This window comes from Mytilus trossulus, chromosome 9, assembly GCF_036588685.1.
Source record: "Mytilus trossulus isolate FHL-02 chromosome 9, PNRI_Mtr1.1.1.hap1, whole genome shotgun sequence".
Classification (NCBI taxonomy): domain Eukaryota; kingdom Metazoa; phylum Mollusca; class Bivalvia; order Mytilida; family Mytilidae; genus Mytilus; species Mytilus trossulus.
In genome coordinates this window covers 33,692,285-33,711,808 of record NC_086381.1, presented here as the reverse complement: position 1 = coordinate 33,711,808, position 19,524 = coordinate 33,692,285, and the positions used below count along the sequence as shown (strand labels likewise).

General features: G+C 31.6%; 1 protein-coding gene across 1 annotated transcript; it reads left to right on the top strand.

Annotated features, from left to right (window-relative positions):
* The first annotated feature begins 222 nt into the window (after positions 1-222).
* On the top strand, positions 223-18,903 carry LOC134685606 (putative ammonium transporter 1). Its single transcript, XM_063545509.1, has 13 exons — positions 223-347; positions 2,668-2,801; positions 4,064-4,153; positions 7,002-7,232; positions 10,086-10,180; positions 11,339-11,473; positions 11,863-12,057; positions 13,762-13,824; positions 15,221-15,359; positions 16,367-16,479; positions 16,967-17,093; positions 17,607-17,699; positions 18,495-18,903. The coding sequence occupies exons 2-13, from the start codon at positions 2,675-2,677 to the stop codon at positions 18,743-18,745; spliced, it is 1,659 nt and encodes a 552-aa protein (XP_063401579.1). The 5' UTR covers positions 223-347; positions 2,668-2,674; the 3' UTR covers positions 18,746-18,903.
* The last annotated feature ends 621 nt before the right edge of the window (positions 18,904-19,524 follow it).

Below are 19,524 nucleotides of genomic sequence, written 5' to 3'. Positions count from 1 at the left end.
GTCTGCATATACGAGGGATGTTTCGGGGAATACATGTAGACCCTTGCAATAACAAGGACACCAAACATGCCATCAGCTTTAGTGCCATTTTACACGATTTTTTTTCCATATATGTTTTATCTGTCAAAATTTATATTACAGTACAAATTGAAAATTCAATATGTAAGTCGGAACTCGGGCATACACGAACAGCAAAACACGTTCAATCCGGCCTATCCTCTGGAGATCCCCGATATCTCACCCAATCAAACTCACCTGTGTTCACTTATTATTCGAGTTGACGGAATGGCACACTAGTACACAAACACATGACAATGATTTGTTTATAATAAAAGCTACAGTAAAAGGTAAGGAACACTACACGACTAGTTGTTGCAGTTTTAAAGTATCTTAGTTGGCAATTACAAACATTTTAACTTCATTTCTTTGAAAGCCAGGGTTGGAAACTATAAATTTTATGTTCCATCTATCGACCTTTACTTTTGTCTTACTCAATATTTTATTCGAACATTGGTAATATATATCTATTTTGAAATTACATTTAAGTTTCATATATAGAAGTTCCTTCAAAATATTAATTATAAATGGAAGACATATTCTGGAATATTATTTACACTGGAACAAATATTACAAATTTAAAGTAATCGTTATATATAGAATATTTGCTCCAACAGAAACAGACAGCATGACATTATCTATAACAAAGATTTCAAGAATCTTCTGTTGTATTCATTGCATTTGCTATGTACTTTATAATAGTGCACACCTATATTTTCAATTTCTATTGCTGTGCAGCTGTGCTATTAAACATTTAACCTTGATAGATCGATTGCTTTGATTGCACTTCCAAATAATAGCTAGGTTAGGAACAACCCTCCAAATGTGGAATATCCTTTAAGTAAGGGATACCCTTTCAATGAGGGACTATCCTCATGCAAGGGGTTATTTTGCTGTGGTAAAAAAGAAAAAAAAGAAAAAAAGAAAAACTTCGAATTTCTAACTTTAAAGGGTAAAATTCATTCTGTTTTGAATAACTTTTCTAAAATAGGGGTTCCATTATTTTTAATTAGAAAGACGATCCATAAGTCCAGGAATATAACATAATTGTTGGACATGTTTTGACCATATAATACCAGATAAATGCATAGTTCTTAAAGAACAAAATCTTCAAATACTATAAACATATGCTGCTAAACATATGCTCATTTGTACTAAAACGTACAACAAAAACAACAAAAGTTTAATCACTTGAAATGTACCCCTCAGAAAAGGAATAGTCATTACATTGAGGGGTTACCACTCATTTACTGAGGGGTTGTTCCCAACCTGAATAAGTGAATAGATAAAATTTCATGAACATGTTTCAAAGGGAGATCCTTTTTAATAGAACGAGCTCTATTAGCACACACTACAGATATTTGATCAAAATTTTGTTTTTTACTTCATCGATCTGCATTTTGGTCAATCCATTGATCGTTTGTAGATGCACTGTAACGGGAAACAAATTTTGAACATCTTGTAAGAATATATGTTGCCCCTTCCGTCACACCTGTCTTCCAATAAAAATATCGTCTCAAGAAAAAATATAATAGTTGCCACTGGATGGTAAGCACTCTACAATCAATTGATTCAAAATCACTACTGATGGTTCTGATTCTGTTTGGTTGTGCTTGTTGCACTTTGTACACGGAAATACACGAATCAAATGAAACCTTTTGCAGATGTGAATACGTTTTTGTACACGGTATTACACGAATCAAATGAAACCTTTTGCAGATGTGAATACGTTTTTGTACTTACAACATACGTTGATGAGACGAGCTTATGACGAAACCTTATGAGGTACTTTTACAGACCTTTTAACAACTCTTCGCTATGGATTGGTGAGGGTGATAGGAGCTTTATTGGGACCCCGGGATCGGGTGTTTTTAAGCTCGGGATTTCGCGGGATTGAACCTTTCGGGATCCATGAATTCTATTTTTGAATTTCGGGATGTCGAGATTTAGATTTATTTAAATTCAGGACCTCGGGATTTTGTGTTTTCAAGCCCGGGATTTTGGAATCAGGACCCCTCTTACCCCCTCCCCCACCACCACCTTGTTGCAAGACGACACGTATGCCCACACTCATAATACCTTTAATCTCAGGTGTCAGTTCTTATTTCTCACTGTTCTTCCCGGTCGACCCGATTCCACTACGGTGCGTGATCTACCTTTTAATGATGGTATTAATAGTATTTTTTCTCTCCTCCTAAATATGTATGTGATATTTGCCACTGGGCATTGAGAAAGCAACAATGAATAGACCTATAAAGTTTTAATTTTAAAACAAAGTTCCATGCATGATTTATAGCAGCTACTGGAATCTTATTAATGATAATAACATAAGTCCATAAACTTCTAGATCTGAAACAACATTTTAAACGAACCGTAAGTGATTTCAACTGACAGTACTATTAGTAGACTTACAAATATAATTTGCAGAAGGTTTGCACGTGAAAGAAGGAAATTAGAATCAGAAAACATCTAGACAAATACAGATTGTAATCACCATGCATTTTTGTTCTGAAATAGTTGATACTTTTGAAATGCATTCTCTAGAAATCTGAAACCAAAATTATAAACTATGTTTTTAATGATATCACAGAATTGTCATATTAATTTTAGACTAGTCATGGTTAACCAACCATTATTACATGTACTTGCTCAGCTAAGCAACACTACATCAGTCGAGGTGTCTTTAGCTCTCAGCGTTGAGTCGAGAAAAGGCATTCAAATCCTAAGCATCATCTTCATGATCTGTAAGTAATTTTAATCTTGGATACATATAAAAAAAAGAAGATTTGGTATGATTGTCAATGAGACAACTCTCCACAACAAACCGATTGACACATAAATTAACAACTATAGGTCACCGTACGGCCTTCAACAATGAACAAAGCCCATACCGCATAGTCAGCTATGAAAGGCCCCGAAATCACAAATGTAAAACAATTCAAACGAGAAAAATAAGATTAATGTACCAAAAAAAGGAAAACCACTGAATTACAGGCTCCTGACTTGGGACAGGCACATACATACATAATTTGGCGGTTTTAAACATGTTTGTTACTCTTAGTATTTTAAGTTTAACAATGTTATGATTTGAAAAAAAGTTATTTCAAAGCGAACATTTCGAGCTAAACTTACTCATATTATTTCAATTACGCTCTAAAGTTAGAAAGCAGTAACAATTGTCTTTTTAAACGTGGGTTTGATTGTGGCTTGGACTTTAAAGTTTGTCTTTTTATTGTTTTCTTGTATATGTATATAATTATGATGATTTGTTTGATTTTCAAATCTTAAGAAGAGACGAATTCTTCTTGAATAATTGATTTGACCAATTTGCACATTTGGTATTATCTATTTTAAGTGTCCTCTTCATAATAATTACAGCACCCACTATCTAATATTGACATTACACCAAGAAAAATTGCCATCTAAAAGATTACGCGAATACTCGTTCAAATTGACCATACATAGATAATCATACGATTTTTTTTCATCTACTAAAAAATAATAACGGTATATAAATTTTGGTTTAATGGATTCTTTGCTTATTTTTGTTCTACATCTTTCAGATGTCTCTATTCGCAAAAAGATAACTAAACTATATGAAAAGAGACGTTATTGCTACTCAAAGAACTCATTATCGCTCCATTATCATAGACTAATGCTAAAAATTCCCCATTCAAATTAATTAGTACGTAATGAACTCGTCTGGTATATATTGTGACCAATATTTCGAAAATAACATTATGAAAAGATTTTCTGCCTCTTTGCCAATATTGCAACTGCAGTTACATGCATTTATATTAGATGATAGTTAAATGTCTGGACTTTATTTCAATAAATTTACTTATTTATCTTATAAAGTACAAGTGATAGACATACGGCATACAGACAAACTTTATTTTACATTTGTCATGTACATTGAGAACTGTAAGGTATTTTCTTAGAGCCGTACACAATTTAAATCCTAATAAAGGCTATGATGGATTTATTGATATGTTTCCTATTTCAGTGTCACAAGGTGGGTTTGGATTGCTTTACTCTGGTTTATCCCGTGCCAGAAATGCATTGACACCATACATTGCTGTTTTTATCAACATGTGTAAGTTTTACCCTGCACCATTATAATGCTATTTTCGAGTTTTGAATTCAAGGGTTACAAAATGACCTTATTCTCCTTTCAAAATGAGAACATTCCCTGCGTCAAGAAAAGCGGCATTGAAGGGGGTAAAATCCTAGAATGAAATAAAGCAACCAAAGAACAATGCTATATTTTCATTTGACCAATTTTGGATTTGTATACGAATGCTCTTAGAGATACGATAACTCATTTGATTAATAATTAAATTAGATGTATGTTTCATTATAATACGTTATTCTGATTGGCTAACTGCACATCACGTGTTATTCCGTAAGCAATTGCATTACACAATAAAACTTAAAAAATTGAATTCGAATCGAATGCGAATCGAATTCGCTTATCGCGTTCACACACTCTTCTTTTTTTAATTCGAATTGATTCGAATTAACTAATTCGAAATAGTTAATTCGCATTAAAAAGTTAAAACGAATTAAAAGTTAACGTCGTTTGGACAGTAAAGCGAATTTGACGCGTATTGGAATTCGAATTGACGTTAGGACGTAAAACGTTTCGAATGCGAATTAAACTAATTCGAATTAGTTAATGCGAATCGAATTCGAATTACGTGTGAACTCAGCATCAATTCGCATTAGAAATATGTTTTTGTTAATACGAATCAAAAGTTAACGTCGTTTGGACAGTAAAGCGAATTTGACGCGCATTTCATTTCGAATTAGAATTGACGATAGGACGTAAAACGTTTCGAATGCGAATTAAACTTATTCGAATAAGTTAATGCGAATCGAATTCGAATTACGTTTGAACTCAGCATAAATAAAAAACTTGATGCAAATCGTGTATTCATGATCCTAGCTAAAAAAAATGTAATTATAAGTATTGGATGCTTCTTTTTGAAACTTTTGTTCAAAGTTTTGATTTTCTACCCTGTATACCACATTGCCTCACATTCTCATTAAGAAAAATTCACCCACCTAATTAAATGGGCATTTAAAAAAGTCAGAATGTGAATATATATGTTCAAACTCTTTAGGTCATTTTTTAGTAGCAATAAACAAAAAACTATGTCAATTGGACATGCTTTGATACTATATATGCCCTTGAATTTTTACTAGATAACATTTTTGTTCGCTTTGGAGATTCCGTATATTGACTGGTTAGCGGAATTCCAATGGGGACTAACTGTGCACCACTTATTGTGGACCTGTTTTTGTTTTGCTATGAGTTACAATTTATGACAAAAATCAGCAAAGACCCATCGACACAACATCTGATAAACAAATTTAATAATACTTTTAGATATTTGGATGACATTTTGGCTCTCAATAATGACGACTTCAGTATGTATAATAAAGAAATTTATCCTGTTGAACTTACTTTGAATAAAGCTAATACTAACAATGACCACTGCCCTTTCCTCGATCTTGATATCTATATCACTAACGGAAAGCTTAATACTAAAATTTATGATAAAAGAAATGATTTTTCTTTCCTATCGTTAATAATTATCCATTTTTAGATAGTGACGTTCCCTTGTCACCATCTTACGGTGTTTATATATCTCAACTTGTACGATTCGCTCGTGTATGTAACAATGTTTTAGATTTTAACGAGAGAAATTTATGTATTACTGAAAATTTATAACACCAGGGTTTTCGATATCACAAACTAGTCAAAACATTTACTAAATTTTATCATTGGTATAAGGGCATCATTCGTAAATATAGCTCAACATGCAGACTTCTTATACGTTTAGGTATTTCACATCCATTTTTTTATGGAAATATTCTGTATAAAGCACAAAAATGTCAGTATTCACCACAGAAACTAACAAAATCTTTAAATAGACTTATTACGAAGGGATATAGTTACGATACTGTTGTCAGGTCATTAAAGATTGTATATTTTGGCGTTAATATTGATTCACTTATAGGGTCTTTGCATCGGAACTAAACACATTTATTCAAAAACCAGTTGTTGGCATGGCACTGGTTATGTTCTTCTCATATATGTTATGATGGTATGATACTAAACCCCTAACGGGAAGGATTGTGCCTGATATTCATATGATGAAATCATAATCTTTCTATCAGTTTAATTGAAGTCTGGAGCTGGCATGTCAGTTAACTGCTAGTAGTCTGTTGTTATTTATGTATAATTGTCATTTTGTTCATTTTCTTTGGTTACATCTTCTGACATCAGACTCGGACTTCTCTTGAATTAAATTTTAAATGTAAATATTGTTATGCGTTTACTTTTCTACATTGGCTAAAGGTATAGGGGGAGGGTTGAGATCTCATAAACATGTTTAACCCCGCCGCATTTTTGCGCCTGTCCCAAGGCAGGAGCCTCTGATCTTTGTTAGTCTTGTATTATTTTAATTTTGGTTTCTTGTGTACAATTTGGAAATTAGTATGGCGTTCATTATCACTGAACTAGTATATATTTGTTTAGGGGCCAGCTGAAGGACGCCTCCGGGTGCGGGAATTTCTAGTTACATTGAAGACCCGTTGGTGACCTTCTGCTGTTGTTTTTTCTATGGACGGGTTGTTGTCTCTTTGATACACTCCCCATTTCCATTCTTAATTTTAATTCATAGGGTTGTAAAAGCGTTGACCGTGCGCACATTTTTAGAATGAAGCGCTTTTGCGCTTCATACACAATGTACTTCGGTCAACGCTTTTACATCCCAATAAAGTTACAAAAAGAAGCATTCAATTCTTAAGTAAAACGTAATTTACTTCAAAGACTTTATTTGATTACTAGTAAATAAAATGACAGCTATCTCATTAAAAAAAGAATAAACACGTTTGTATTACAACTAACCTTGCATTTTTATTGTTTTTCAAAGTCATAGTTTTGTTTTGTGTATGGGGTGTCGGTTACACCTTTGCATGGATGTCAGGCAATAAGTTCATTGGCCATAGGAGGAAATGGTTTGGATCAGAAATGGTTTCCACAGATTACATTCCTTGGGCACTACATGCCTGCTATACGATGTTTGTTGTTAATATATCATGCGGAGGAATCATTGAACGAGGAAGACCAATCACATACTTCGTGTTATCACTGTTTCTTGCCTGTACGTATAAAGATATATAAGAGTATTAATTATGTTATAAAAAAAATATGATGTTAAAATGATAGAATCTAAATTTACCAATTTTGTTTTTGATTAACCCCCATTAGCTATTTTCATGACTTAGGGCTGGAAAGCAAATGAAATATATTTAGATATGAAAAGACAAAGATAGCAGATTCACGGAAGTATTTTAGTATCAATATAATACTTCCATGACACTTTGAATAGGAATTTCTACGTCACATCTATTGTCAAACGTCACCAAAAATATACTAATTAAACAGAACAACTACTGCGATTTCAGCTTTTCACCAGTAATATAGGATCATATAAATCTCAGTTTAAAAATCAAACAAAAAATAAAAAAAATATAAGAACGTTTCTTGGTGCATTAGAAATGATAATGAAATATAATTTTAAATTTCATTCATTGCAATTCTATGAACTTTTGTTTAATTATTATGGACACGTTATTATTTTCAATAATTATTGTGTAACATGATTTGTTAACTCTATTTAAGTGCCAAGTGATAAAATAAAAGAGGGTCAAGTTGGGGGTACACATAACATATAATAATGGGCAAAAAGTGCAGAAAAAATAGTAGAGAAAAATAAGTTTTAAAAAAAGAATAGAGAATAACGAGAATTCAAATGCAAAGAATGAAAAATGATGGGCAGAAATATGAATATTAAAGATAAATGACATAAATTTAGGATACCGAAACGACGGACTCCTATCCATACCCCATAAAGCATATTTACAATCTATTACGATTTACATTCCACTTCATGGCTTTGTGTAATTATTGCTAATGAGTCTGTCGAAAGGTGAGAGGTGGTTATTTTTACATTGCTACAAAAATGTACAAACTACGCTTGTATACGATTCCTTTTAAAAATTCTTCTATATTGATTAGAATTTGACGTAAGTTTGAACAAAAACATGTAATATTTAGTAATTATCTGTGAAGTCACAATTAAGATGACATCAGCTACGAGATATTAAAAAAAAATATTTTGTTTATTTCTGATGTATTATTCACTTGCAAGTGATGTATTATTCACTTGCAAGTGAATAATTTGACTTAATTGAATCCGTATTCATGTGACCTTCAATTCAACCCTTAAGTTTTAGAAGTGTTGCGCCTAACTAAGGCATGTCCAGTTATTTTAAAAGGGAAGAAATGTAAACATTGAAAGTGAAACAAGGGTTAACCATTTGATTCACTGATTTGATCCAAAAAAAAAACTTTCTTATAAGGTAATGACTCTGATTGACATTTATTCCTAACCTATAATATGAAATTAAACAGACCTAGAAAAATTCCATTGCACGATGTTGCTATCTATCTATCTATCTATTTATATCTATATTTATGTTTGTATTGGGTTATATGACCGTCGGCAGTCTCCGGATGTCATATCGATTGTTAATTATATGACGTCTAGACCAAAATACAGACGAAATTTTCCATGCATTGTAAGTGGTTAGTTTTGAACTTTTCACAATTTTCATACACGGTTTAGTATGTTATAATCACATATGAGACGGTTAAAATGAATTTGACAGCAAGTGCCTCTTTAAAAGATGTTTAGCTTTGAACCGCGTATTTAAGATTTCAATTTGAAGATATGTATATATAGAAAACAACATTTTAGAAGAGATATGGTTCAAAAACTCAAGTTAGACATTTTCAAAATTTACTATCGTACCTTTCAAATTCGTACCTTTCAAATGACCAATTACAAAAAAATACTTCCTTAATTAATAAGTGTACGTAACCCTTTCTGTAACCATGAAGTGAAATACATATCTTTGATGATTGTTTATATGCTTTATTTTGTCACTTTGTACTTCGTTCTTCTACACCAGTTGGTTATACAGATAATAAGAAGTGGTATGATTGCCAATACGACAACTCTCCATCAGAGACCAACATGATATCGAAGTTAACAACTATAGGTTTTGATTGAAATCTTAATTAAAGTCATAAGAAACGAGTGACCGGTGAAAAATTAGAATGTAGGAAAAAAAGTCACAGGAAAAAAAGTCACGGAAAAAAGTCACAGGAAAAAAAGTCACAATATGTATTTTGTATGAAGTAGTCGCATTGTTTTCCTTTTATTTGAGTCAAAATAAGAAAAAATTCACAATTATTAAATATATATATTATATATTTGACCACATGTTATTTCGATTTTTTAAGATGGGAATCCTTGGAGTTTGTGTTAAACAAACAGCTCATTGTCATTAGTAATAGTTTGGTATTTACAACAATTATTGATAGGGACTGCTGATATCGTTTAGTGGTTTCTTGTGGCACATTTCCCTTTTTAAAGACTTTTCACTACCTGTAATGTTCTTCCAATTCTTGAACCAATGCACACAAACATCATAAACTTAGTCTCTTGTGCACGAATTTATCACTTTTTTTGCATAAATGTGGTATAATCGTCAATTTGGTTTTCAATCTGTCAGTGTTGTTGTGAATATATGGCAGGTATTTAAAGTTCGTGTTTTGAAGCCGAAGTTTAACGTTTTATAATGAAAGCTATCCATTGAGTTATAAAAAAACCATATGTATTATTTTTTTTAAGGTTTCTTATGACTTAAAACAAATTGCAATTTTGTCAGAATTTCGAACTGCATTAGGTTGATATCAACACCAATATGCAAAAATGTCCAAACTACTTATTCATACTTTTCCTTTATAAAAATCTTTTATATTCATGAGAATTTGACGTAAGTTTAAATTAAAACATTTGATATTCAGTAAATAACAAGTATTAGATAAATTTTGATGTAAATCCATAATTCTATTCGTATCACACAAATGTTTATTTTTATTTTAGTTTTCATTCATCCAGTCGTTGTTCATTGGGCTTGGGACGAGGAAGGATGGTTACAAACAGTTCATTTACGAGACAAAGCAGATGTAGTTTTCAAGGTCAGACTAAGATTTTGTAGTAGGCAGATCTGATAAATGATCTGATTTCGATCTCAATTCATACATATGTGAAATTAACACAACACATGAACAATAAATGAAATAGAAATATACGCCAATAAATGTATAGAAAAATTTAAAAAAAATCAACTCAATATCCCAACTTCAATCCAATATGTGAATTTCCTCCAGTTGAATAACCCAAAGGAACATATTTATCTGTTAACTATCGTACAATATCGTCAAATCATATTACGATAACGATTATCATGGATAATATGATTGTGGTATCACTATGCCATGTTGAATTGATCGTACACTCTGTCTGTTACTGATTAATCTTTTTATTAAATCTTAACGCTCACTTTTCATTAATTGCACCGTTCTGCACTATATATGGATTTTTTTATTTCCATTAATTTCCATCTTTTATGTTATTGTAGGATGATATTCTTTGTGTTGTGTTCGTGTGTGTTTATATTGGCAGGCTTGCCTTCCATCGATCATATATTATGTCTTCGTGAACAACTATTGTGCCCGAGGTTAAATAGATAATTTGTCTTTTTATTTATTTTTTAATAATGAGCTACAGTTCAACACGAGTTGACGGATTCATAATGAAGCAACTGGATGAACACAGTTAAAGGATTCTATGAATTGTGCACTTTTACCCTATCAGTTTAGTCATGGAGTCTTTAATGTTGTTTAACCAGATAGCATGATTCTTATTACAAATTCACTTTTTCTACCCCGGAACTGGAACTCCTCTCGATATTTCAAAGCAACACTATAACCGACTGAGCTTAAGAAGAACTTCATTATCCCAACCGCTCATGGCTAGCTTAGTATCAACTATTCCAGGGAAGCAATCCCGTCACCGCTAGCAATGTTTAAGTAGCCAAACCATATAAACAGTTGAAAGATGTAATTCTAATGGTATTAAAGTTTTCCTAGTCCAAATTGAAATAAATACCATTATGAGCTAATGATTTTGCCAGATAGTCAACAGAAGTGTTATTGGTAACCCTGGCTAAAAAAAAACCTTTATAATTATACTTTTGTAAATGAATGTTATTCTATTGAAAAGGACCAACAGAACAAATAAAAATAATAAAAAAAAAAGTATTACTTATAATAAAACCTCCATAATTGTTACAGGACGTAGGTGGTAGCTGTGTTATACATGTAGCTGGTGGAATATCTGGATTTGTTGGCGCCATGATCTGTAGACCACGACAAGAAAGAACCAGAAAAAAGTCTGCCTTTAAAATTTTGCATTCACATTCAGCTCCGGTATGAAATTATTAAAACAATGTATAAGTACTCCAAAAATTGTCTAGTTTTTTTTTCTAAATTACAATACATATAAGATTTAAATGTTTAGTTTGTTTGTACTATCATTCCGAAATTTTAAACACTACTTTTGCAAACCCGTAAAAGTTTTCTTAATCCTAAATCCATGACAATGGACAATCTTAACTTTATTTCAGTCAGTCTTATTGATTCATGTATAGAGTGCAGTTTTATTATTTTTAGAGTTAATTTCACGAGGCAATCAAATGCGTTTTTTTATATACCAAAATGATGACAAGCGCATAACTTAGTAAATAGTATGTAAATGTATCTATCTAAAGGAAATATTGTAGAAGTAATTACTATTCCCATCTTTTTGTATATTGTAGATGACAGGCTTTGGTGGTATAGTTATATACTGTGGTTTGATAACATTGCAGCTAACCAGAGTCATTGCAACCAATAGTCAGGCCAATTCAGACATGTTAGCTATTGTTATCATCAATAATTTTCTCGCTAGCTTAGGATCTACATTTGTGGTTTTTCTGCTGGCTTGTGCATTAAATAACCTAAATCAAAGTTCGGTAGGTACAACTGCCATTCAACAGATTATTTTATACTCGTTAGGTTTACTGTATAACACGAACATTTACTATACATTGCATTATCTTACAAGCTTTATTCAAGTAATACAGATGTATTATGATTACCGAACAGTAAGACAAGTCCACAAGACATGAAAGCTGATATTTAACAATATGGCGCTTGAGACTGTGATTCCGATTTATTATAATCAGTGAACTATTCATTATATCCCGACTCTATACAAATTGGGGGCTATGTTAAATTCACCTTCAACATATATTTCCGTTCCACTTTTAGCCCATAAAGAAAAAAAATCTTATTTAGTGAGCTGTTTGACAGAGGTGATTGTAACCTCTGATCTGTCGCATATCTACATCCAGTTTCCCAATACTTTGAATTACGAGTGAATGTTTGCACTGCGAATCAACTAATTAAGTTCATTAAGGCATATTTTCCTTTAATTAACACATTTCATTTACACCATCACAATATTGTAGAAGAAGTTTAAAATTATCCCCTGTACAAATAATAAACAGGAAAATCCAAGTCCATATTGAAGATTTTCAACTTTTTAAAATTTTGGATCCTCAATGCTCTTCAACCTTATACTTGTTTGGCTTTATAAATATTTTGATATGAGCGTCACTGATGAGTCTTGTGTAGACGAAACGCGCGGCTGGCGTACTAAATTATAATCCTGGTACCTTTGATAACTTTTATGACAGAATATTTATTTTCGTAAAAGAACATTTATATCCTTCCAATTCCTTTTGTAAATTTTCCACATTCATATATAACAATGCTGGCCATGATATAACCGGGTACCTTGGCACCATAAACTAAGGACAACTTATAGTGTTCCCAGCGTATCAGATGAAAAAATTATTTGATCCTACATTTAGAAACACATTCAAAGTCTACGATGAACTATGAGCACACATCCAAAGAAGTTTGAGGCGGTTCATTCAAAATCAAAGAACTTAAGATAGAAACAACTCTCATAATTCTACTTATACACAAAAGGGATTGTTGGAAAATTACAAAATCCATCCTCTTATAAAAAAGGACGATGAAAATCTACATTCAACTCCCGAAAGACATTTTTATTTTGGTCTTAAATTAAAAACACAATGGTCGTTTGATATTTGAATTTACCGGTTGTGTCTTGTTCCCTATTCTGAAATTTGAACGAGTTTGAAATTGCATAGAGGATGATGCATCCATAACAGGAAACTCTTACTCTGTCAATGCATCCGGTATCTCTATGGAGTTAACGCAATTCCCACGTTTTTATCTATAAAATGCAGATTGAATTAAAGGCAACAGTAGTGTACCGATGTTCCAAACTTATATATCCATTTATATCATAAAAATAAAATAAAAGATAAAAAAACAAAAAACTAAGGGAATTCTAGAAGGAACGAATCAGAATGCGTCGACATGGTAAGTGGATTAATGAGTTGTAAACATAGGCAAACAACAAATAATTTTAGCAGACAATATGCTAGTCGTCAAAAAATATATTGAAATACTAGTAGAAAAACATGTTTATTATGAATATTTTTTTTATCAATATCTAGCAATTGTAACGCCAGTTAGGATAAACAAATATGTATTTTCAAGAAACACTGTCGAGCTTGGGAAAATGAAAGTACTTGTAATGAATCCCTTCTAAAGCCTTCATTTTTAACCTTTTTTTCCAGTCGAAAAGGAAATTCCACTGGCCAATGATACAAGCTGTCGTCAATGCTGCATTAGTTGGTTCTGTGAGTATATTTTAGTGTCTTTGTTCTTCAGTACTGGTGTATAAAGTCGACCTCTGGTTGTTTATTTGAAGTGTTTAAACAGTTTTCTTTTATCCAATACAGCTAGCCAAAAAAAATTATTATAAGTCGTCATTCAAGTTATTGATAACACACGAGTGAACCATTTGCATGTTTTCATGATATGAAATATATTTGTTTTGAATGAAATATATTTGTTTTGAATGAAATATCTTGTTTTCTCACTCGAATTCTTATAGCATATAAAGATTAAATTTCTATGTAAATATGACAGTCTTTATAATGACAGACTATTTCAAGGCAACTGCTTCAAGAACTGTTTTGTACAAAGGATAAGACAACATAAATAATTGATTCGAAGGTTACATATATTGTTTATTAAAAGTTGCAATTGACAAATATCATTTTGTTAATTAGGAAGTCTTTTTTTGGATTCGTGCTATTCACAACGAGTATTGCCTTGACTGACTTAAAGGGTCACTAGCTGTCAAATTCATGTTCATAGATATAAATCAAATTCTCATATTTGATTTTTTAACAATTTAATACATTTATCCAAACTATTAAAAGTCTAAAATAAACAATTAACAGGGCACGGGGATGAAAATACGTATCTCCATTTCGTGTGTAAATTAGTTTAGATACCATTAAATTAACTATTGAGTTGACCTCTTACGTCATCCGATGACCATATAAGCGATGTAAACAGAACTTAAGATATAAATAGATTAAGCAAACACGTGCTGTTGGATTTTTCTAGGTCTATTTGATTTCAAATTATAGATGAAAAATAAATGTTTATCTTCGTTTTTATCTGTATAAGAATGTTTTTGGTGGATTGAATCAGTCAATCAAATGATGAACATTTGTTTCACTTTCAATGTTGACATTTTTTTTCCGTCAAATAACTTAACACAAACAATTCACTTGTTATCTATCTCAAGCTTAGGGGTTAAACTGAAGTTCATATGAATACGGAATAATTCATAATCAATGTTTTTTAGCGTATTTTGACAAAATTGAACCATACTGGCTGCTTAAAGCGAATTATTATTTCACTATTTGCATTTCATTAATGATTGAGCAAAAAAATAATGTATAAGCTATTTTTATATGTCTCGTAGGCAGTGCTCCTTTAATATCTTTCAGTATAAAATATTCTAAATTGAAATTATTAGAGAAATTACAAGAATGTAAACACATTTTTGCATAACTGAAATGAATTAAAAAATATCGCGAAAAGAATAAGTTTCACTACTTCCTCAGATGGTTGCTCAACTGTTTGGAGGATTTAATCTCAACTAAACAAAATTTGTTTCAGTAAAAAATGTTCATGCAAAATTTTAAAGGAAGTCTTTTTTCTGACTCATTGTTATAGGTGTCGGTTGCCGCTGGGTGTGATAGTTACTACCCTTATATATCATTCGTTGTTGGTTTGATAGGAGGTCTTGTCTATATGTTCTACAGCTTTGTGGTGTACCTTTGTATGGTTGACGATCCAGCAGAGACATTTGCAGGTATTAGTTAATGCTTTACTATAAATGAACGTCAAAGGTGTTTTAAAATCATAATACACGTCGAACTGATATACTGGGAATTACGTAAGAACTAGAAAAACGTAATTTTATCAACTGCCGTTTTTGAAATAAGAATTCATACATTGTTTTGTTATAAAAAAAATTGAAAACAACACGTTTAATAATTTCTTGCGTCCGAAGCACTTTTCTTGATTTACTTTCATCAGAAACGCTCAAAGCAAAATATTTAATTCCGAAGATAGATGAGTACCGAAAATCGTTGAAGAGGTATGTTGAAAATACCTTATTATAAATTAGAGCGTTAGTTTTCACATTCCAATTCTCATGTCGGTACCTTTTACAGCCGACCATACGGTATGCTTATTTTTCTCATAGTTGAATGCCGTATGGTTGCCAATACTTGCTTACAATTTCCCTCATGCAAAGCTCTGATTCTTAGCCCGGCTTTGCCTATACGTTTTTGATCTTTTTGGTTTATAGCTCTTCATCTTTTTAATTAGCTCTGGATTTTCAAATGTTATCACTGAAAACACATTCAATGTCGAAATACGCATATGGTACACAACATGAGTACCGTTTATGTTATCATTTGAACTTTGGTGGATATTTGTCTTATTGACAAAACAATCAACCAATCCCGCTCATGTTTTCAGGAAATGTTAACAGAAGAAAAAAATACAATATATTACGCTTGTATAAAACTGCTGGCCCAATTTACCAACTGTATAAATATATTGAATATAAAAACTCTAAAATAATACATGTGTGTCTTTAATACGATAATTGATAATACTGTGAAATAACTGTGTCAGATTATTTCTTTATTAGATATATTCATTTGCTAAAACTTTTTATGACATTGTTTTCGTCTTATTCAACCTTCTCAATGCTGCTAAAATTATAGCAGATGATGAAAATAAAAAAAATGTATATGTAAAGCATTAATTTCAAAATTGAAAACAGGCGATTATTCTTTTTCTTTTCAGTCCATTTTGGTCCAGGCTTTTGGGGAGTGTTAGCCGCTGCGATCTTTTCTCGGACATATGGTGCAGCTTATCAGACTAAAGTAAACGGGACTTACGAAGAGACACCTTACCTTGTAAGAATAAATACTTCAAAATGTATATCATTCTTTAAGAAAATAATAATGAATTGTGAATAATCGAAATAGGGAATGTGTCAAAATGACAACATACCGACTAAAGAGCAGAAAACATCCGAAAACCACCAATAAGTCTTGAATAAAGCGAGAAAATTCTGCAGCTGGAGACGAGTTTTCATCTGCCCCTAAACAAAAAAGTGTACAGTGAAAATGGACCTACAATTAAGATAAAGAAATAAATTGTTGAGAACTTTAGCACATACCAAACAGGATTTTATTTACAAATAAAATTATTCTCGGTGTCGTAAAATGGTTCGTTTAAAACAACCCGAATCGGTAATTCTTAAACGAAGAAAATTAATATAACTTCGTAAGGTAGTTAGCTTTAATTCAAATAGTTATTTTAAAATGCATACAATCAAGAATAATGAGTTAACAAAATAATGAATGAAAAGATAAAACTATAATTAATTATTTTTTTCAGATATTTGCATGGAATTTGATTGGTGCGATAGTTATAACGGCATGGTGTTTTGTGTTAGTTCTAATTATTCTCCTGATTGTGCTGTTAAGTGGGAAACTGAGAGTAAAAAAGGATATAGAATGTGAAGGTAGTACATTTATTCGTTGCATTTAAATGAAGGCAACAGTAGTATACCGCTGTTCAAAAGTCATAAAGCTCCTCATTGTGTTTAGCAGAAACATATGCATTTATGCGAGATTATAAGGTAATCTATGTTATCTCTATGGTCGGGTTTTTGTCTTTTTGACACATTCCTCATTTCCATTCTCAATTATATCTAAAATAAAGCAGATGAACAAACGTTTGTTAATATCTGTAATGTCTAAAATGTCTATCTATTTCACCAAACGATGTCCAGAAATTTTATAGATGCAACTATTAAAAATTTCACCCCACTGATATAAGAAAAACCCCCCAGAAAATGAGTATGCAAAGCAGACGAGCTAGCTCTTGGTTTACCTATCAATACTCACATGATAACAGCAAACTAAAACTGAGAAGAAATAAGTTAACACGTTGATACTACGTTAATATATTCTTGAACTTGCACATGCTAGTATCTTAATTTCTAATGTCTTTAATAAAAATCATTTTATAACAGGCGTTGATGCAGATGCTTTTCAAGAATTTGCTTATCCCATCGAAGCTTGGAAAAGAGCACCATTTGAAGAAAAGTTCCAATTTCAGGACGATGGTAATTATAGTTTTATATTACATATAGAAAAAGAATATCAGATACGAATATTAGCAGCTGTAAGAGGAATTATTTTCTTTTATGTCAACTTTTTTGTTGTTGATTGAAATGGCATAAACATAGTAAAAATAATGCCAACACTGCATCATACACTCGGTAAGAATTTTTTGAACATATGTATTTTAGGAATGATGGTTTTTTATGCCCCACCTAGGAGCATTATGTTTTCCTGTCTGTGCGTCTGTCTGTTTCTCCTTCCAACCGTCCGTTCGTTCGTCCATCCGTCCGTTTGTACGTTTGTCCCGATTCAGATTAAAGTTTTTGCTCAATGTAGTTCTTGGTGAAATTGAAGTATAATCAACTTGAAACGTATTACACATGTTCCCTAAGATATAATCGTTCTAATTGTAATGCCAAATTAGAGTTCTAACCCCAATTTAACGGTCCACTGAACATCGAAAATGAGAGTTCGAATGGGGCATCCTTGAACTATGGACACATTCTTGTTTATTTACTCACAAAAAAGATGACTCGGGATATTTTTGGATTCGGTTTGAAACCATTCTTGATTCTAATAATCAAATTGATTGAAAACATAGATTTTTTTACACAAAAGCATTTCGATATCATAAAAAACAATATTTTCAATTTATCATTATTATTAAAAAAAAATGAGTATAATTGACATTTTGTCAATCATTAATATTTATAATTTTCAAGTTGGGCATTTGTATGTCATGCTGGTGCATTTCAATATTACATTGAAAATGGATGTGTTTTTTATTTCTTTCTTAGTGTCTGTCGCCAGTGAGAAGCCTTCAATTCCGCAAACCGAGCATACCCGTGATTGTTGTCGATACTGTCCAGAACATGATGGCCGTTATAGACCAGTACCTCCTTACTTTCCAGAACAGGACGATCGTTCTCGAACACAACCTCCTAGGTACTGGCCAGAGCAATATTTCAACTCATATCGTCCTAACTATTTTATGGCACCAAGAGCTAAACTAGTTAGACCTCCATATGGTAGTATATACAAAATATAAAAAACTGTTCTATGACTGTATCAATGAATTTAAGCAACATGTAATGAGTGCTATATTTACTAATTTACATTTACATTTATTCACTACATACATTGTATTTTTCGACTTTCATGAAAATTAATATTATTATTTTGAATAAATAATGATTTACGAACTGTTATCGAAATTATTTTTTAAATGATGCCTTGACATTTGGTGAATTTATATGCATTTTTGTTCTTCCTTTTTCCATATATGCATGTTTTTACAGTGTTTAAGATGGTTGACTGCTGTACCCTTAATATTTACTTTTTTATTTATTATGTCTGTTTTTTTTTTCACATATTGTTACCAATATAATGAATATGATGCGAATTATACTCACTTATATAAGTGAGAGGTTTAGCTAGCCAGGTTATATCCACCATTTTCTACCTTTGAAATGCCTGTAATATGATAGCTGTTATCCATTCGTTTGATGTGTTTGATCTTTTGCTTTTGTCATTTTAGTAGGGACTTTTAAATTTTTCACGGAGTTCAGTTTTTTTGTGATTTTACTACTTAATTGTTTGTCTTCATAACGTAGTTTTTAGTCAGATTTTTAATTGTACTATTACAAATAGATTTTTTCAAAGTATAGAAGACACCAACCAAAAACCATAGGTTGAACAAAGATATATAACAAGATTGTAAAAAAAGAAGATTGGAACAGACATATAATATGAAACAAGACTCAAACACTACATAGAAAATTAAAGTTTGAGCTACATGAAGCCAACAAAACACAGGTTTCCTGTTCC